The 21,135-nt window shown below is 47.8% G+C and overlaps 1 protein-coding gene across 1 annotated transcript; it reads right to left on the reverse strand.

Moving 5' to 3' along the window:
- Window positions 1–301: 301 nt before the first annotated feature.
- Window positions 302–18,784, reverse strand: Lrit3 (leucine rich repeat, Ig-like and transmembrane domains 3). The gene is made up of 4 exons (XM_004866292.4): window positions 18,647–18,784; window positions 14,949–15,421; window positions 3,134–3,436; window positions 302–1,543 (listed from the first exon to the last, which is right to left on the reverse strand). Exons 1-4 carry the CDS (start codon window positions 18,760–18,762, stop codon window positions 387–389), a joined length of 2,049 nt encoding a protein of 682 aa, XP_004866349.3. The 5' UTR covers window positions 18,763–18,784; the 3' UTR covers window positions 302–386.
- Window positions 18,785–21,135: the final 2,351 nt, after the last annotated feature.

The following is a 21,135-nucleotide window of genomic DNA, read 5'->3' on the forward strand; positions in this document are numbered from 1 at the left end:
GCCGACAGCAACCTCTGTAAAGCACTTTGCACATGAGTGAACATCAAGGCTTAGCCGGTTATTCTAATCTTTCTTCACTGTCACTGTTCTTAAAAACGCAGGGTCCACTTGCTATAACTGTCTTTCAATGAGTTTATTTTTAAGAACTAACCTAAAAATCATCATTAATTTACGAAGCACCACCCTAAACTTATTTCTACAGACACCCTCCGCACACAAAACCAAGGCTGTCTTTTCAGTTCAGAAGCTTCATGGTATCTTCTTGAAAAACATTCCATTTGTGTTTTTCATGTAGGGTATGAAAGTTTGTCCTAGAGTCCCCGAAATGGGGTCACCTGAACCCCGGGAGCCTCACTTGTGAGCTCGCGTGCACCTGGGCCCAGGCCTCAGGGATGGCACTCTGGTCTGCACCCCTCGCTTTTGAAAGTCACCTGCGATTCCACACTTGACCTGGAGCACAGCAGCAGTTTCTCTGAATCGTCTCTCTGCCTTCGGGTCCAAAGCTCCCTTACGTTCTGAGACTCGGGTGACAGGGTCTCAAACCGGACGTAAGTCTCTTTTGCCAAATCCTCTTCCCAGAAAGATTCTGACCCACACTGTAGTCTGCAAACTTTATACAGTAAAAAGCAAATTAACGGCCCTGCAACAACACAGGCAGTACCAGCCACCACCACGAGGAAAACCCACTGGGAGTCACCATCTTCTGCTCTGTGGGTGGCAAAGGTGATGCACTGGTCGCTCCGGGGAGGCGCTCCCCTGGGGCACACGCACGCCACGTACCGGCTCCCGGGCTCCAGGCCCTCTATGGTGACTCGGTTGCTGCTAGCGTCTGCGTCCAGCAGCAGCAGGTGCTTCTGCCCGTACTTGGAGTACAGCACCGTCACCGCAGAGGGGCGGCTGGCCTTGACAGTGCTCCACGTCAGAGTCGCGCTCTCCCCCGTCTCGCTGACCACCCTCAGGCCCTCTATGGTGGCATTCGCCTCCGTGGGCGCTGCCCAACCCCACAGCGCCAGCTCTTCCTTCCTGTGGGCAGTGGCCGGGGGAAGCTCACTTTCCTTCGCCTCCACCTTCGCACTGCTTCTCCCATCTGGGGCTGGCTGCACAGGCTGCCTGTTGGTGCTGGTCGCACCTGAGGAAATGCTGCTTCTCAGGGTGGTGAGGGAAGCCGTGGAGTAGAAAGGAGACGAAGAGAAGGAAACAGTGGAGGGGGGAGGCAAAGTGGAAGAAGGAAGAGGGGTGGGAGGAGAGGGGGAGGAAGAAGAGGGGAAAGAGGGCCCGGGGAATGGCGGTGAAGCATGTGTGGACATCCATGGCCCGGGTCCTGGCTGGGCCTCCTGGTCGCGGTGAGCACCTGTCCTGCCGTCGGAAGTGTCTGGTGATCGGGTGGTTGTGACAACGCCAACCACGGTCATGGTCACCACGGCTTCCGACATCCCAGCCAAATTTTTGGCCTTGCATTTGTAATCCCCAGCATCCTTGTAAGAAATGCCCGTCAGGCTTATTACGGACCATCGGACTCCATCTCTCGGAGATTCTTGAATTACTGCAAGAAAACAAATGCGTGCTCCATGAGGAGGGAGGGAAGCTCACTGGGGGGAGCAGCTCTCCATGCTGCCTGCATCCCTGCACCACAGCGGAGGGAGCTGGTGCTGTGTGGATATCTGATCGAGGGTGGGGCTCTGTGAGGTTTGCGTGAAGCCCAGGACCTCCCGGGTCCCCAAGAGCTGCATGGAGAGTGGTTTCCAAGGGGCTGTGCGGACGGAGCTCGGGGGTGCTGGGGTACAGTGAGCTGTGGTCCACTAAAAAGCACCTGATTTTCCAGGTCAGTTTGCGTCTGTAGAGCTGTCTCTGCATTTGTAAAGCAGGGTGAGACAAAGCGATCTGAAAGGCCCCTTCCCACTGTAACTGGGATTCTACAAGATATTCATGCTGGGGCTTTACTTAAATATTTCTCAAGATATTTGTGACTGATTCAATGCATCTGTCCACAGAGCTGGGGGTGCAGCAGGTCTTTTCTGGCATGGAGGAGTCATCATTTGCACCTGAAGTTATTCATTGTATATTTAACCTAGACAAACTAAATTATAGATGTTTTTGTTTGCAGATTATTTAGTTTTTACAAAATTGGAGTTTTGCTTTCCTAAACACTAAAATCTGAACAAATTTCCATTCTGTTTTGATTCCAGAAGCTTTCTGAGGAATAATAATGTACGTGACAGGCCTAAACTGGGAGCTGTTTGGTAGCTATCTACAGAAACATTAGGCCTTGATATTTTTAGTCCCAAGTTTTATTTTAGAACCTCAACTTGAATTTAATTTTGAAGAGTTTTTGTTGGGATTTTTGGTACCGGGGATCGAACTCAGGTCCTTGTGCTTGCACAGCAGGTGGCAAAACCACTGAGCTAAATCCCCGGCCATTGAAGAGTTGTACATATATTTCCCTTTCTCTGTCAGGCTCTCGCTGTGGAGATTGAGGCTGAAGCATGGGTTTGGTCAGGGCGGCTCCACAGTCTGCAATCGCTACTTCTGAAAATTGCACTTTTTGCTTCATAATAAGGTTTCTGTGTAATTTATTATTTACATGATTACTCAAAAGTAAGAAATTTGTATGAAAGTCCCTTTACAAAAAGTTTTCAATGGTTACACTTTTTTTTTTTTTTTTTTTTTGAGACAGGGTCTCGCTGTGTAATTCAGGCTGGCCTCAAACTCAAGGCAATCCTCCTGCCTCAGCCTCCTAAGTGAAAATTAAGCTGCATCCAAGATGAACAAGACCTTGTGAGGAACCATCCATCTACCGTGCCATGCTGCTTTCTACCTAAGAAGATCAGGTTGGGTGATGCTATCTAAGTAGTTAAATAAACCAAGGAGAAGATTAAGCAGTAATAGTCCTGGGGTCCCTTGCGTCAGGGGAGTGTGGGCACTGGTCAGGGGTGGAACGCTGGCCAAGAGCATGAAGGCCTGGGTTCCATCTCCCTGTCAAGCCACAGCAGCAGAAGACCCCAGCACCCCCACACCCAGCAGCCTCGGAGCCTCACTGGGGTTCATTAACCAGCCTCTTCAAGTTGCCCAAAAACCCAGACTAAGTTCGGGCTTCTGTGGGCCCCTCGTCCCGCGGGCCCCATGAGGCCGGTACCTGCGGAACGGGCAGGCAAGCTGTCCCTGGTCCACGTGAGCTGAGGGGTGGGGAGGCCCGTGGCGTCGCATCGCAGCAGGACGTTACTGCCCGGGGCCGACGTGATCCTGGTGGCTGAGGCCACCACCAATGGCTTCACACACTGCTCCAGCTCCACCCTCTGGAATGGGATCCCTGCGAGGCGCTCGGGCTCATTGCAGACCAGGAGGGGGTCAAGAAGCACCAGGCCGGGGTCCGCATCCTTGGCCAGCTCCACCACTCTGGAGAGGTGGCAGTCACAGAGCCAGGGGTTGTCCTGCAGGCCTGGACAGGACAGGAGCGCATGAAGGCTGCTGACGAATTCCCCTCATCATGGCCCATGGTGTCCTTGGACACTTTCCAGGACAACGGGAGCTCTTGGGGGGCAGTGCACCCACCCGCGTGTCCCTTTGCCTTAGGACCCAGGAGCCTCAAGGACCAGATCCCGCCCTCGAGGTCAGACCCTTAGCAACTGAAGCTAACCTTTAGTGAGCACTGTGCTAGGTCCCGCTGGAAGCCCTACCCTGTACTACTCCAGTTAATCCCAGCAACCCTGCGAGGGAGAAGGTGCTACTGTTCTCATCTTAGAGATGACGGAGGGGAGACAAAGAAAGGCAAAGAGCTTGCAGGCCAAGGTCAGCACTGACGCTGAGACGGCGGCCACAACTTGGCCCAGTCCCGTAGCCAGTCAGTGCTAGAGCCAAGGTTTGGTTCCAGGCGCCGCAGAACACCTTCAGGACAGTCACCTGGACAGCATCACAGTACGGGGTGCTGAGAGCCACCGACTCGGCCTCCCTCCCACATGTCATGGTGTGGTGGCACGTGAAGACGTGGAGTTCACACAAGTTGTGTCGCAAACCCTTACAGTGAGACACTGGCAGCGTGTGGGAGATGGGACAGGAAAGGCTGATTGACACGCAGGTGCACGGAATGCAGTCCCGGGTTGTGCCACAGAGGTGCTTCACCCAAGTCTCCCTTCCAGAGAGAAACAGCTGCAAGGCAAGCAGCGAGCTGCCCGCGTCCCTCTGCAAACGCCTACGGGAGTTGCCTCGTCTTGCGAAGCTGTAGCAGGATGTGTTGTCCTTGGAGGAACCTGTCCAGGAGAGCGTACAGGAAAGCGGGAAGGGTTATGGAAACTAGGAAAGCGGGCCCTGGCTGGGGAGAGGCAGAGAGCTCCGCGGTAAGGTCAGCGTCAGCTGCGGCAGGCGCGGGAAGAGAGAACTCGGTGTTACTCGATGAAACAGAAGCTCTGAAAAGGAGGCTGATGTGTGGTGGCTTCATGCTGGTAAAATGCAAGGAGAGACAACAGGTAAGTGACTGCTGGCATAGAGGAACCGATACTTCCTCCTCATCCCCAGTGGCGTGGTCACTTTGGCACAGCGCTGGGACACAACACCCAACACTCACAGCTGACAGGAGGAAAGGCTTGTTTCGACTCACTTTCTGTCCAGTCAGCTGGCTCCGCGGCAGAAGCAGGAAGGCAGGACCTGGCAGAGGAAAGGGGCTCACCTCATGGTGGCTGGGAAGCAGAGTGAGAGGAGGGAGGAGCAGGGACTGGAGTCCACCTCCTGCGCCTCAGGGACCTGCTCCAACCCGGCTCCCCTGCCCAGCTGCAGCCACTTAGCCATGGACGGCACCACGAACCCCACAGCCAACCACCTTGCCTTCATCCGGCCCCTCCAAACTTCTCACTCAGACAAGACGCCAGCGCCAAACCCAAATCCAGGGTGAGACTGTAAAAGCATTTGCTAAAACCCTAGAGGGCTGTGAGATGTGCTTCCGAGCATTCTGTCAGACATGGGGCCACACACATTCTCTGTGAAGGCCTCACAGGATGCCTGAGGCACAAAAGGACATGGCTCAGACATTTGCCGTGACGGCTTTTCACTAATGGAGTAGAACACAAATCGAGAAGAAAAAACAGAGCTGTAATTTTAAAAAATGGTAGCCATGGTTTAAACCTGTTAATTTTTACAGTCTGTATTTCTATTTATAGCTATATCATCATCGTTGTTCACGATTGGGTCGTTTTTCTGCCAGGATGATAAAATTTCACTTTTTTCTTTTCTTTCTTTCTTTCCTTATTTTGGCAATACTGGGCTTGAACTCAGAGCCTTTGCACTGAGCTACATAAAATGTCTTAAATGTTGAGATAGAGTTTCCCTAAATCACTAAGTCACCTAGGCGGGGTTTGCGGTCCTCCTGCCTCAGCCTCCCAGAATGCTGAGATTACAGGTGTGCGCCACCAGGCCCAGCTTTGTCTTCTGTTTTAGACATGTGCTTTCCTCCCGAGGGTGAGTAAGCTTGAACTTTGCCTTTTACATTAAGTCCTGAGACTAGGACGAGTTCTCTAATATTAATTTGAATTCTGTTCTCTTAAGTGTTGGCTCCTTCACCGATTTCATGCCGCAAGCAGTTTCCAGTTTTTTCTCTCACTGGGTGACCAAGTGTGGCTCCGACACCTAAGGTCCTGGCTGAGATCCCAGTCCCAGGACAGCGGGTGGGTGGGGCCTCATGACCTTCTCAGGCCCATCTGTAGAATGTGTACAGTGGCAGTAATTCTCTCATGGAGTTACAAGAAATTTTAATTAAACCATTCACAGCAATTACATCAAAGCCTGATTTATGTTTGTTAAAAGTCTCTACAAACTTTAACCGCTTTTGCTAAAACCAAAATACTTCAAATCTCATTTAGTGCACAGTCTCGAACTCTGAAGAAGCCACAAATCTCACACGGAAGAAAATTATACTCTCGACTGTCCAGCTCACATCTTTTGCTGAACGGAGACCAATCTCATACGTAATCCGCGATCTACTAAGGAGCAAAGCGAATGCATAGGTAACGGTGCCCTGATGAGGCTGCGACAGCGCAAATAGCGATGCGGGTTAGTAGACACTCAGAGCCACGGGCACCCCTTACTGTAAATATCAGTCGACCTGGTACATTAAGGCCAAATTTAAATATAATTACGGGACACTAACAGGAAATGACGTCATCATCACAAACTTCACTGGGCCCGCGTTCCGGATGGAGCTCTGTGACCCTGAGGCTGTGGTTTTGCTGAGCCTCAGTTTCCTATCTATAAAATGAGAGGCGACAGACTCCAGAGCGCTCTCCAGCCGTGGCATTCTGGAAAAAAGCAAAGCTGGAGTAGCCCACTGGCACGGAAACTCGTGGTCACCAGGAGCGAACGGAAGCGTGGCGGGCGCCCACTTCACCCACTTCCGTATCTGTTGACTGAGGAAATCCGTGGACCTGGACCACTGGTGGCAAAGCTGTGGCCGCAGTGAGGACGCAGAGCCCTCTCTCCCGCGAGCCACATCACCCCAGCAGCTGAGCATCGGATAAGTTTTGGTTTTTGTTTTCTAAATTAAAACCTCAGGATTCAGGTGTACTTTCAGTGTTGCTACTCTGCAGTAAGGAAGTGGGTTTGGGGCTGCAGTTTGGACACTTGTCTCTAAAAAGTTCGCCACTACTGATCTAGACTGCCCTAATAATGTCTATTTTTTAAAAGTTCAATATCTCAAGTTCAATATTTCAACTTCTTTAGGACTAGGCTGGCTTAATTCACAGTTAAAATGTGAATTCCATACAACATGAAGCCAGTTTATTTGCTTTAACTACAAACCAGACCACAGAAGCCAAGTCCTCTTTTATGAACAATAGAACTGATTTTCTTATTAAAATAAGGGGGAGGATCACTATTGTTCTAACTCTTTTAAAAGCGAAATCCTTTCAGTAGTTTTCCTTTACCTTATATCCATTTTTTAACATTTACCAGTTTCAACTTATATGCATTTAAATGTTATTATAAAGCATTAGGTTTGGAATTGTTCAACCTCATCCATACAAACAAATTAAAGAGGTCAGTTAGGACATAAAATGCCAGTGACACCCACGAAAAGTTACAGATGATTAAAAATTTGACTTTGCCGGCCGGGGATTTAGCTCAGTGATTCCGCCACCTGCCTTGCAAGCACAAGGTCCCGAGTTCAATCCCAAGTTCGATCCCAGGTACCAAAAAAAAATTGACTTTGGTATGAACTGACAACAGGCATCCTCCAGGGGATAGGGTGCTGCATCGAGCCCACCAGGGTGCAGAGGACCTTTCAAGCAATCGAAAGATCCCCAAGACAGCAAGTATGCACCTACCTTAAAAGAGTAAAAATTCAGAAGTACAACACCAAAAAAGTTATACTGACATGGAAGATATTTTATATGTACAGTTTTTAATCAACATGCGATATTTAAGTTCATCATAGCTAGTTCATATTTAACTTTTAAGACTGGTTTCTAATATGGCCAACAACCATCAAAGGTAGCCTGTCATGATAATTAATATATGTAGAATACCATATATTTTCAAACACCTTGCCCCGATGTGCTAGACTAATAATGTTAGCACAAATTAAAAGTTAATGTTCTCCCATAGCAAATACTTCAAGAACTGCAAAGGTGCTGAGATTTTATTCTGTTTTACTGCAACCAACCTATCCCGGGTTGCCTAAGACTGTCTTGATTTTAGTACTGAGAAACATTCTTTGGGAAACCTCTCAATTCTGGGCACACCAGCTTGCCACAGTTTTGTGGCTATTAACAGATGACACGAGACTCCCGGCCAGAGTTGAGGACAGATGAATGTAGCGTTATGCTTACACACCGCATGGTAGGCACGCCTGCTCTTTACTGGGCAGGGAGAGTCTTCTCTCTACCGCACCAACTGTTTGCTAGCAAAAGCCCTTCGGCAGCATCAACACCAACTGTGCTCACAGATGTGCAGAACTTTGAGACACTGCAGAAAATTCCCCCGCAACAGCTAAACATTTAAAACAGTGGTGCCGAACCTTTTCAAGACCGAGTGCCCAAACGGCAACCCAGAACCCACTTATTTATCCCAAAGTGCCTACACTGCAATTAACCCCAAATGCTGAGATTTTAGTTTAGAAAAAACTCATACATAATAACACCTTTTGTCTTAAAAGAAAAACCCAGTGACAGAGCTTTTAATGATACAAACAGCTTTTTATTGAAAGGTAAAAGTTTGTATTTGCATCTTTTGCATAATTAATGTGATACTTGCTGTTGAGTGCATGCTGCTCGTTTGTCAGACCTTGGCTGGCCGGCCTGGCTCCTGTGCTGATGGAGAGGGCTCTGTGAGCCCGCCGCAGCATGCATGCCACAGGTTCACCACCACTGCTCTAACAAATGCTCCTGCTCAATCATCACAACATCACTGATAGTAGTATCATCATCCTCATTTCAAAGATGAGGAAACCAAGGTTCAAAAAGGTTAAGGAATCTTCCTGAGGTCACACAAGTAGACAGCCAGGATCTGAATGTAAGTTTCCTGACTGTAAGGCACTCACTGGGCTACCTTGCTGTGTCTCTCCCCACCATGCTGCTGTACCATCTGGGAAGCAACAATATGGCTTCACCTGCAGGAGAGAGAAACTGAAGAAGAGAGAGGTCACTACTGTGACTCTGTAAGTGGCGTAGAGTGTGCCTCTAGATTTCCTTCAGCCTCCTCCTCTACTACTCCCTGTACCATACCTGCCTCAGTTAGAGCCATGGGTAGTAGTAGCTGAAAGGGTTATCGGCAAATAAAAAAGGCCTTTTTTACACTTTCAGTTTCTCACACCAGAGAAACTATTCAGTATTTACACACGTGTGTCCTATTTATTTCACTTAAGAGGATGGCCTCAACGTGCATCCATTTAGCTATAATGGATAATGTGAAATAGGAAGAAAAGGCCCAAAGGGGAAGGGGAAGTGGGAGGGGAGGGGAAAGGAAAAAAGGGAAAGGAATAAATATGAGAAAAGGAAAAAATGGAAACAAAATCTTTGTAAATAGAGAAGGATGGAGGGGTTGAACGAAGGGCAGGGGAAGGGGGAAAAGTAATAAGAACCAAGATACAACATGTAAACGTACAAATTCCCAATGATGAATGTCAGCATATTGTATACCTAAAATGTACCGATAAACTTAATGAATAAAAAAAAAGGTCTAAGCAGCAACATCTGGAACATAATGTTTATATTGGAAGGTCCAGGAGCTAGAACATTAATCATTTCATTTATACCTTAAGACTATCATAAAAATGTGTTCATGGTAAAACAAATTTCTTTTTAAAAAATTAAACCAAATAGTTACATCTAAAAATTATAGAAAACAGGAGTAAATATTTTTAAATCCCTCAAAAATACTATGCATATTTATTTCTGTTTTGAAACATCTAAAGTCAAAGGTACGCTTTTTAAAACCTGAAGTGATTCAAGAATAGAACACATTCATCAAGTGTTTTTTCTTCTAGGGACAAAAGTACAAAAAATTCTCTAAAGTTAAAGTGTTACTTTCACTGCATTCCTTCAAGGCAACACACTGACCACAATAACAATAATTTGCATTAATTAAAAATTTTATGTAACTCTTCTCGGATGGGGCAAGTCAGCTTTCCTTTATCCCTTTCTAGAACAGAAATATAGAATTTTTTCATGCTTCAGAGTAGTTGGATTAAATGTGCTATTTGTGTGTGTAAGTCAGTGTGTGTGAACAGTCAGCAATACGTTTTTTTGCAGACGATAAGCCCTTTAAGGTGAAGAAGACAACGTGTTCCTCAGCCCTGTGAAGATGGAACCAGCGGGAAGAGGGAAGTCCCACAAATGGCACCAGAGCAACTGAACATCTGTTTAGGAGAAAAGATAAACCTCAACCCCTCAAAAAATATTTTGAGATAGATCATAGTCATGAGGCAAAGGTTAAGACTACAAAGCTAAATGTTGCATATAAAGGCTAAAACTATAAACCAAGTAAAATATCTCAGTGTGAGGTAGGCAGTATTTCACAGAAGGTATACAGTAAGTACCAACTGTTAAAAAGTAACAAATCTGATAATGCCAACTTTTTATAACTTTCCTACCAAATACTTTGTGAAAAAATGAATGAACAAGCCAACTTTAGAAAAAATATTTACAATGCACATAATTGTCAAATGATTTGTATTCAACAGTTTGTTTGTTTGGGGGGGGGGTGGTACTGGAGATCGAACTCCTGTCCTTGCACTTGTGCAGCAGGTGGCGAAACCACTGAGCTAAATCCCCGGTCCCCTATTCAACAGGTTTTTTTGTTTTTTGTTTGTTTTCTGGTACTGGGGATTGAACTCAGGTCCTTGTACTTGCGCAGCAGGCGACCAAACCACTGAGCTAAATCCCTGGCAACAGTTTTTTCAACAGTTTTTTTAAAAAAACCCTAAAAGCTTAGATGTGAAGAGATGTTTCATAAGGAATATTATGCAAGTGGTCAGTAAACAAATGGACACCTGGCCGACAGCATTAGGTATCAGGAAGATACAAATTAAAATTAAAATCGCAAAGTGATCCTACTTCCAGATGGACCAGCCCACCCACAGGACAACCAAGTGAAACACACAGCCCGAAGACTGGGGAGCGTGTGGGTCAGCAGCCTCACGGGGCTGGTGGGAATGCAGTGCTACGAAGCCTCTTTGCATATCTGAGGTTTCTTCACAAGCTATATACATAGCCATCGGATAACCAGCAATTCCAACCCTAGGAACTCATCCAAGAGAAATAAAAATGTAGGACACAAAAAGTTTGTAAAATAATGTGAATAGAAGCCTAGCTCACAATACCCCCAAACTAGAAAGAGCCCGTGCGTCCAGCAGCAGGAGAAAGGCGGAGCCACGGGTTCACTCTTGCAGCTGAGTAGGATCGGCACTGGGGACCATCAGCGTGGGCACCAGGAGGGGCTCAGCAACACGACGCTGAGGCGAGAAGCCTGCCACGAGAGGGCGAGGGCTGCCATTCCCCTGACCAGGCGTTGGAGAGCAGCAGAAGTAGCCCAGGGTGAGGACTCAGGTGGAGAGAGGACGATTCCAGGGAATGGGAAGCGGGGACCTTTCCGGGGTGACAGGAGTCCTCGGGATCAGGATGAGGGCGTGAGTTCCATGGGTTGGCCTCTTCTCCGAATGTCTCAGACTGCACCCTCAGGCCTTGCACTCCCCTGCATGCAAAGTGAGCCTCAATATCACAGTTGTTTAAAAGTTTACAAATGAAGGTGATGTTTCTGGAGCTGGGCTGGATTTGAGGCTTGTCTCTGCCTCCTTTGCCAGCTGCAGAGAGAGCCGGTGCAGTCACAGGCCCGCCTCGGGGCGCCATGGGGATGGTACGCATGTGTGAGGTCCTCGGGAGGCCCGGGGAAGGAGGGAGCTTCACCCCGTGGGTTTGTCTCCTGCACCGAGCACAGGCAGAATTCACCAGTAAAGAATGCCACCTGGGGAGTCCCGGGGGAATACGAAGGCCACCGCAGCCTGCAGGTGAGTTCCGCTATGCACATGTTCACAACGAGCAAATCTGGCTGCAGGTGACAAGCCCCCAGTAAAGCATTTCATGCCCTCTTCTACTGCGGGGTTTTCCTCCAAGGTAAAGTGGCAGACTTTACAGAATATGCTTCCACAAGTGTTTCATTCATCTGGAGAAAGAGGCCATGGAATTTTACCTGTGCTAGAAATAAAAAATCAACCTCATAGCTACTTTAAATGTTTATTCCCAGGATTCTGGATTATGGTTTTATGGATACATTAAAGGCCAGTTTTACCATATTGATATTTTTATTCACATTAGGAGAGAGAGAGAAAACAACTGAAAAACCTGTCCCTGTGTTGCATGGTTTAAAGAGGTCAGCCAAGCGATGCCTATGTAAGGAAATAGCTTAGATTATCCCATACCTTACATTATGAAGAGCTGGAGAAGGTGGGTCCCCGACCCAGGTGGGCTGTTGTCATGGCTGTGTCTAGATGACCCCCAAGGCCTCGTGGGGTCATAGGTGGGGCTTTGAAGAGGTGGCTGGATCATGGGTGTGTGCTGCTGGGATCAAGGATGAGATGATGGTAGGATGCTAGGGTTAAGGCTGCCCCTCCCTGGGTGTGAGTGCTGTCTGCCCTAGAGTGGGGGCCTGGATAGGATATAAGGCTCACAAAGAGGGTTGCTGCTTGTTGCCTGTTGCTTGTTACTCGCTATCTCTTCACTACTTCACTGTCTTCTGCCCACCATGAGCTGTTTCTCGTCTGTGATGCCCTCTGCCACACCACCCCAGCTTGGTCCCAGCTGAGTATGCACTGAAACCTCTGCAAACTGTGAGCCAAACAAACCTTTTCCTCCTTAACTTTCGGATCTCAGGTATTTGTCTCAGCAACAAGAAAAGTAACTCAGACAACTATGTTCAACCCCTAGGTCTCCTGTGTGGTGAGAGAATCTTAGGAAACGGCTTCACTCGTGCCCGTCCTCTTCTGTACAATGTGAGGGAATGGTGCTTAGGCCAGGGTAACACAGACGTGAGGAATTTACGTACGTAAAGAGTTAAAACTAGACTGCCCCGAATAGCTCTGTCAATATTGGTTATTCCTATCATTATGACAAGCAGAACCTCCATCTACTAACAATAATAAACACGGTATAGTACAAGTTACGTAAAAACAGAAATGTCCCACTGAAATAGTACAAAAGTAAGTCTACAGGGCACTTGGAAGATGGAATTGGTAGAGTTAAACACTGAATTCTAGAAAATCTAGAACTGGTTCTTATCATTATATTTCACCAATGCAACTGGAAGACTCAAATACTGTCTAAACCTAAAAAAACTAAATATAGACTCTTTCTTCATAGGGCACACCCATCTCAGTGAGAGCCGAGTGGATGGATGGCTAGTGATCTACAACATCAGAGACTGGGTGCTTCATCTTCAAAAAACTCACAGAAAATAACCGCATTTCCTCTCATAACAGTTCTGTGGGCAAAGTGGAGCAAGCAAGACCTGCTGTCTCCCTGTTCCAGGTGAAAAGAAAGTTTCTACATGAGACGCATACTCAGCCTTGTCTTGACAAGTTATTCTGTTTGTAACAGCACACAGCTCAGCACTGTATAACATACGATCACTGCCGAACCGTTCAGAAATAAGAAGAATGAGGACACCCTGCCACCCACGAAGGACAGTAAAGCAACATGTCTCTCTGCACGTTTTTCAGTTGTTAAAATCATGCCTTATACACATTGTATATCCTGCATTTTAGATGTAATGCTATGCTAAAAGTATTTTCACATTATTATTTTTAAAGAACCTGGACAGAAAAACAGAGAGCTGCTTGGGTAACTGATGGACACTGAAATTTCAAAGCCCTTTCTGTCTGATCATAAGGTCTCATTCAGATTGAGTTCACAGGTGAAATGTTAATTGCTTCTTCATAGCAATATTAAGTGACTAATTAGTAAAGAGCTATTAATAGCAACAGAGTAATTGAATTTTATTTTGTGCTCTATATCTCCATTGGATAATTCTATTAGAATGAAGAATTGCTTTTGAAGAAACTTTTTAAAACATGTAGAGAAATAGAATCTCCGTGTCTAAGACACTAAGAGCCTCACTCGTGAGAATCAAATTGGCTGAAATAATATGTATCTCGGGGTAGGTTTGCATGGTGCCTATGGGCGTGGATGGCAGGGATTCCACAAACAGCTGTTGAACTAAGGTGTTTTCCCCTCCAACTCATCCCGCAATACTAATCAAAACCATCGGAAGGACTGATCGGCAGTGAGAAATCCATGAGATGCCTTGAACGCAAATCTCAGGTGCGCTTCCCTCCCCGCAGGGTTCTCACTGCTCCCAGTTCAGTGTCACAGTACCTACATCTTCCTTCAACGAGATCAATGCTCACACCGTGGGAGTGCATCGCAGCACTTTCTTTTTTTCAAAAAAGCTCAACTGGAATTCATAATTTACTCCAACAAATACGGGGCATGAGAGACTGCTCAACACGGACGTGTGCGGCGTGGACAGCATCTGTGTTGCCTCTCGTCCCAAAAGGCTGAGAAGTCATCTCCCTGGCTACTCCCCACGGTTCTGCCTGAGAAATGCAGCCTGCGGGGAGCCGCAGGAGCCGGAGCTGGGAGTTGACCTGAGGCTTAATGGGCAGACTCCACGGCAAAATGTTGGCCAGTCAAACTGCCGGACGGTTAATGGCTGACAGCTGGGGAGGGCGGGCTCGGCTCCCTGCTGCCAGCCGGGCAATCGCCTTGAGCCGGCGTCACCAGCCCAGGAAAACCACGGTGTCTCCGCCGCCTCTCTGTGGGTAACGGAAGGCTGGAAGCCGATCTGCCTGACCCGCGAGCGCTGCTGCCTGGCAAGGTGCCACCTTCTCCCCGGAAGCACCTGGTGAGGGGGGCGGAGCGGACAGCAGAGGGCTGAGCGTAGCAGGGGGGGACATGGGGGCGCTTGCCTGCCGGTCAGGCTGGGTCGGCAGGGTCTGTCCCCGGCCCAGGGGCCTCTGGGACGGATGGCACTCTCGGGTTACATACACACATACATGCACACATGCACATGTACACACATGCAAACATGCATATGCACGTGTGTACACACATACACACGGATAAGCGTGCTTGTGCAAACACATTCCACCTCACACCAGGGAAACAGGTGACTAGAGGCAAGATGTCTGATGAGGCGCTATTCTAAAATCCAAATATGGTTACTCAGGAGACTGAGGCAGGAGGATTAGAAGTTCAAGCCCACTTTGGGCAATTTAGAGGACTCGGAATGAAATAAAAAGGCTGGGCATGCAGCTCAGGCCTGGAGCACTCACCCGGCACGCATGAGGTCCCAAGTTCCGTCCTCAGTGCCATAGAAGAAGTTTCTGGGCACAAGTACCGAGTTAGAAACCAAATGTTAGGCTTTAAAACCCTGGACAGCTAAAGGTGTGCGTACGCGTGCAAAGCTGGCGAGCTTACCCAGGATAACTCTCCCTGGTGAAGGCTCGGGGCTTCGGGGGGGCGTCCTGGCTACCTGCGACCAGCTCTCCAGGAAGTCTGGTGGCAGCGTTGTGAGTCTGTTGCTCGATAAATCCAGATAGGCGAGGTTCTTCAGATACCTGCCCGCCTCGCTGGGCACACTGGCGATTCGGTTACTGTGCAGGTCCAGGGTCTTCAGGCGGGGCGTGTCGGCCAGCGAGGTCCACGGGAAGGCGGCCAGAGCGTTCCCGCCCAAGCGCAGCTCATGCAGCCCCCTCAGGTTGTAGAAGCTGCTGGGCTCCACACTGGCCAGGGAGTTGTACGCCAGCCACAGGTAGCGGAGCTCCACCAGGTAGTAGAAGGCCTCCGCGGGGACGCTGTGGATGATGGTCTTCTCGATGCGGAGCTTTACTGTGTCCACGGGGATGTTGGTGGGGACTTCATTCATGTCCAGATCGGTACACAGCACTGACCTGGCATCAGACAGCGACACAAAGAGGTGCTTTCAGGACCCACTTGGAAACAGTGTATAACTTTTCATTCTCTTCTTGTCACAAAATATCTGTTTTAAGGCCAGGGATGTAGCTCAGTGGCACAGCACCTGCCTGGCAAGAGCAAGGTCCTGAGTTCAATCCCTGGTACAAAAATATATGTGTGTGTGTGTGTGTGTGTGTGTGTGTGTGTATCTGTTCGGTCTGGCTGTCTTGGTTATCAATAATGAGCCACCATCCTCATCCTCATTGTCATCATATTTGTTGTCATGACAGTAGCAATGGTCAGCCTGAGCCATGTGAAATGGCCATAATCGTGGTACAAAAGGACTGAGTAGCGCAGCGTCATGCAGCTCACCTGCTATCTCTGGAGGGCTGTCCAGGCCGGGCTGCCCATCCCTCTGAGGGATCACAGCGGCCGAGGCGGTAGACACTGGGGAACAGGCAAGGGCCCCAGCTCTGCCCTCCACCTGATCTCAGTTCAGATCTAAGCTCTGCCACCTCCTCCGGCCAGGGGAAGCAACTTTCTATCATTTCCGCTATGGCTCCTTTGTGATGATTCCTCACAGCGAGTGTGAAACTGGGCCTGCCTGGCACACACGCACCCCACAGGAGTTTGCTCTCACAACACCTGCTTTACATCCAAAAGGAACATGGTCCCCGATATTACACCATTTGTCCAGGGTCTCCCAGCCAGCGAGGGCAGGGCTCCCTTTCTGCTCCACTGTTACCCAACCCGAGGGCAATGGCCATGTTAAGAGAATCTTCTGATAAAGTCCCAAATTGACCCTTTTTAAGGGAATCACTTTATTGGGAAAAAAGCAAGCATTCACATTAGATGTTTAAAGTCGAGCTCCGCTTTCACAACATGACCTGCGCATTGCTCTCCAGCTAAGGAGTTAGCCGGAATTGCATTTGCTCCTTCTGCCCCTTGAATGGCCTTGATCGAGCTATGCTGAGATCCTTCTGCTGGTACAGTGAAACAGGCCCGTCCCACGTGTGGGTTGAAATGTGAAGAATCTGAGAATTTGTATTCATTTGAAAACTTCCTATTTATCTCCCATAAGATTCATCTATGTTCCGGAAAATGAACAAAAAACAGTTTTGCAAAACATCATCAGAATTATGACACAATATACATTTAACAAATCATAATGATAAAACAATCACTCAGTAAAAACACATCACATTATATCCGTTCGTTTTTAAAGCCACCCCACAACATAAACAGAGCAGCAGAGAATTCCAGTGTCCTCGATAGTGTCACCTTCCAGTGTCACCTCCTTCCTATAGTTTTATGAGAAAACATTACGGAACCACGGAAATTCTCTGAAGAGACACCTTAGCGCGTCTTCATCTCTATCTTACATTACAAATTTCAGTGCTACTTTGCATCAGAGCAATAGCAGTTTCTGCTCATTAAATAGGCATCTCGCCATGCTACAACAGAAAAGCCAAGATGGGAAGCTAAAGGCCTAGCCTCTTTTTGTACATTAGCCCATATTTGCAGTAAGTAATGTTTCTATTCCCTGTGTGGAGTTAGGGCGTGTGCGTAGCACATGCTCACTCCTTTTCTCATCTCTTTCCCTTCCTTCCTCCCCTCCCTCCATCTCTGGATCCTCTTCCCATTTGAGAAAGAGCTGCTTCCAGTGTCCTATTATCTGCCTCTTATTTTGTCCTTTATTTATACTCTGGGGTTCTCACAGAAGAGAAACTATGTGGTATTTAAGCCTGTGTGTCTGACTTATTTCACGTAACATCATGGTCTCCAGGTGCTTCCATTTTCCTACAAAGGACTCAAGTCTATCCTTCCTCATGACAGAGCAGTGCTCCATTGTGTGTAAACAGCACCTTTAGTTTATCCACTCATCTGCTGGTGGACATATCGATCAACTCAACACTACATCAGCGCACCTCCACGGCCACTGACAAATCACTTCATCTGTGTACAGCCTCATTTCTTCATCTGTGAAATGACAAGTTTAAACTAGATTATTTCCAGCATTCTTAGCAGGCATAATATTCTCTTATTTTTGTAAAATGGGTCAATAATGAGGCCACCACAGGGAAGGGAGCATTTCTTATTGAAAAGGAAGCATTTCCCTCAAAAGCAACCTGGCCCGGTTATTAACAGCTGCCGATTCCTGGACAGAAAGATCTTTAACTTATTCTGTTCTTTTTACTATCTTTAACTACCCAGGTGAATATCTCAAAAAGATACCAAAAACTGGTTGACTAAAGCTTATAAATAGCCAAACAAATTACTCACAAACAAGCTATCGTTATTATTCCTATCATTATTAATTACCATTACTGGCAGTGCTGGGACTGAACCTGGTGCAGCACACATGCTGAGCAGGAGTTCTTCCACTGAGCTCCTCCCCAGCCCTAATTATTATTATTTGTTTAAAGTTGTGCTATTCTTTTTACTTGAGTCACAAATAATCTGATTTTATTTCTAAAAAATACTCTGGAAAACAAATCAAGGTCTACTGTGTTTAGCTACTAAGAGTTCTGCTTTGCATTCAAATTATATCTAAAAGGAGAAACACATTAAAACAAATTACCACTCTCACTCCGCAGGAAGACGCTAAAGCAACCTGCAGATTAAATCACTCTAAATCCCTACAGAGTCTGCAACCGACCGTATCTATCAGGCATCTTTACTCTGTCAGTTTCACTGGCTAAAATGAGAAGTTCTAAGCAAGGACCTCTCTCCAGCTCTTCTTTCCACCTTCCTTCCTGCCATCCTGCTGTGGACAGGAACAATCCTCCAGCGAGATGGAAATCCCCGACGGCAAGCTATGCGGCACCTCCAGCAACCCCTTCTTGGCCCTGCACTTTCTAGAATCAGCTTCTGAGCTGGCTACACACACACACACACACACACACACACACACACACACACGCTCGCGTGGCCAGACCTCTGGAAAGGGCTACCTGTATCCTTGTAAAGACGCTTTCATAACAGAGTGTGCTTGGAAATTTCAAATAATTAGCAAGTCTTGTCCTAGTTAAACTGCTCAGAATGAAAACAATAACTGGACATCTATGGACAATAAGTATTAACACAATTAACCCAAATTAAATTAAATAGACCTCTGTTTTCTGATAGTCAACCAATTTGCTTTCCAAATCAGCCTGACTCTCTCGGGCACTTCTGTGGCAGGAGTAATCAGAGCTCTTAGTAGCAAGGCGAGGCCGTACCTGGGTCCTGAGCCATCACTCCTCCCGTCATAATCACAGGAACACTGAGGAGGACACAGAGAACTCGCTCTCCCCAACGCACCAAGCATGATGCACGCACACACAAGCAGGCTCATGGCTCTTCCAGGGACTGCTGCACAAAAGGGAAAACCAAACCCCTCGCATTCAGAAACTGGTGAGCCAGGAACGCAAGCTGTTGTTTAAGCAGCAGATTACAGGGATTAGCTGGGAGCCATAGATACTTAACCTCCAAGTAGGTCTTGCAGGGTTCAATGCACCCAGCCTCTGAGGACAGTGCAGCAAAGGGATTTGTTCTCGGGAGGTGAAAATCAAGCCTGGGGCAACTTCACTAGCTGCACATAGCTAGACCCGCAAAGCAATTCCTACCAAGTCGCTTTCCTGTGGGTACGATGGCCACCACACCCTAAATACACTTAATGTTCAGGGGAATTCAGGGGCTCAGGCAGGAGCTAGGAAATTTGTCTTGGTAGCGTATTTACATGTGCTTTACACATTTTATTTTTTTGCATTTGCTTCTATCAACGTGTTTGACATTCGCTTTTACAAGATTTAGTTTTAAAGATCAAAGCACGACACGAAATTGGTTTAGACTGGAGTTATCAGTGTTGCTTCGTACTAGTTATCTCCAGAAGCAAAGTGAACCAAGTCCAGGCCATGGGTTTTTAGGACGAAGTCTTCGTCCACCCAGGCCAGGGCTGTAGCTCGGGTGGGGAGGTCTCCCCGCCCCTTGCCCAGTGTGTGAGTTCTCCAGCATGTGCGATGTTCATGCAGGCAATGATCTCTGCTACAGAACATGCTTACTCCACACTAGTTTCGCAAGTTTGGGGCACCACAGCCATATTTGAAGACCCACTGTCATATCTGTTAGCAACATTAGGTTCTAACAGGAAATAAAAATCCAATTTACTTATTATAAAATTACCTCTATACACAAAAATTGAGAATCCTCAGCAACAATCCAGGTTTCACGCTACACACACCTATCCGCCATCTTTAAACAAAAACAGTGGAAAAAGAAAATCAATTCTATGAAAATAAGAAGATTACAGGAAATATTTCTGAAAACTAATAGCATTCGTATAGAAACAAAAGAATCTAAAAACGTTTGTTCATTTAAAACCCGGGAGCTTTTCTGATTCTGGACAATTCATGCGTTCATCAGATATTTACTGAGTACTTACTCCACAGCAAGCTCTGAATTAAGCACAGAGAAACACGGAAGAGCCAGGCAGGGCCACCACACGTGAGGAGCTCACGTGATAAAGAGGCAGCGTGCAGCCTGGGCGTGACTCTCACACCTGTAAGCCCAGCGCTCCGGAGGTTGAGGCAGGAGGATTGCAAATTTGAGCACAGGCAAGGCAGGTTAAGCAACTAAGCAAGACTTCAACTCAAAATAAAAATGGGCTGAGGCTGTAGCTCAGTCTTGGGTTCAATCCACAGCACTGGGTGGGGGGAGAAAGAGAGAGCCAGCAGAGAAGGGAAGGAAGAGAAAAGAGGCAAAGAGCACATCACTCCCAGCCCGCGCTGGCCGGCCAAGACTCCTGTGGCGGGCGCTCCCTGAGCCGCCTGCCTGTTACAGGACGCATGCTACTGTATTATGAGAAATTCAGGGGAGAGGTACTGAAAGCAGAGCACAGAGCACGCACAAAGGGAGGCAAGGAGAAATGGAGTGCTCTTCCCAGAGAACCACACCTTCTGCAGCTCGGGCCTAAGATTTTGAGGCAGGAAGTTGAAAAGCGGGGAGACACAAAGCTGCAGAGGTAAGGAGGGCGAGGCTATGGAGGGGCCTTGGGTTTCCTGCTAAAGCGCTGTTGCAGTTTCTGTCTAGCTGCCCCCCAAAGCCCCATGAGCTCGTGGTGGGAACCTGGGGAGGTGACCGGGTCCACTGGATTCCACCACTGAGTGTTTGTAGCTGAATGTGATGTGGGGAGGCAAAGCCTGCTCAGGGGCGTGGGGCACAGGGCGAGGCCTGGAAGAGACAAAGTACTCAGCACCCACAAGTTAAAGGAGGAGAGGTTTATTCAGCTCAGTGCGTAGAGGTCTCAGTCCACGGCTGGCTGGCTCCAAGGCAGGGCAGCACAGCAGAGGGGCCCCGCAGGCAGGAAGCAGCGGGACTTCCTTCTGTCCCTTTTTATCCCATCCAGGCTACAAGGCTGTTGGTTGGGGTGCAGCTTCCCTCTTAAGTAATCCATCATCCACACCCAGACCCAAGCCAAACCAGTCAGTGGACTAACCTAGCAGCACACACCAAGGATCAGTCACTCCCAAGGTTTCCTTCCTGAGTGTAGGAGGCTTTGAGCGGACATCTAGATACAAGTCTACCTCCCCGCCTTGGGCAGGTGACTATGGGCTGAAACCTCTGCAGACCTGAGCCACAATACACCTGTCCTCCACAGAGTTGTGGGTGTCAGGTACTGTGTGCCAGGGATGAGGAAGTGACTGGGACAAGCACCTACACTCATCCTGTT

This window comes from Heterocephalus glaber, unplaced genomic scaffold, assembly GCF_053883595.1.
Source record: "Heterocephalus glaber isolate CG9 unplaced genomic scaffold, H.glaber_assembly_v1.0 deba00001688, whole genome shotgun sequence".
NCBI lineage: Eukaryota > Metazoa > Chordata > Mammalia > Rodentia > Bathyergidae > Heterocephalus > Heterocephalus glaber.

Excerpts from the sequence above, each read along its gene's own strand:
- Lrit3 (XM_004866292.4), bottom strand. The coding sequence starts at position 18,762 with ATGAGCCTGCTTGTGTGTGCGTGCATCATGCTTGGTGCGTTGGGGAGA. Across the intron at positions 3,437-14,948 it reads ACCAGGGAGAGTTATCCTGG|GCCTGCAGGACAACCCCTGG; the intron begins GTAAGCTCGCCA and ends TGTCCTGTCCAG. Across the intron at positions 1,544-3,133 it reads CTTGCCTGCCCGTTCCGCAG|TAATTCAAGAATCTCCGAGA; the intron begins GTACCGGCCTCA and ends GTTTTCTTGCAG.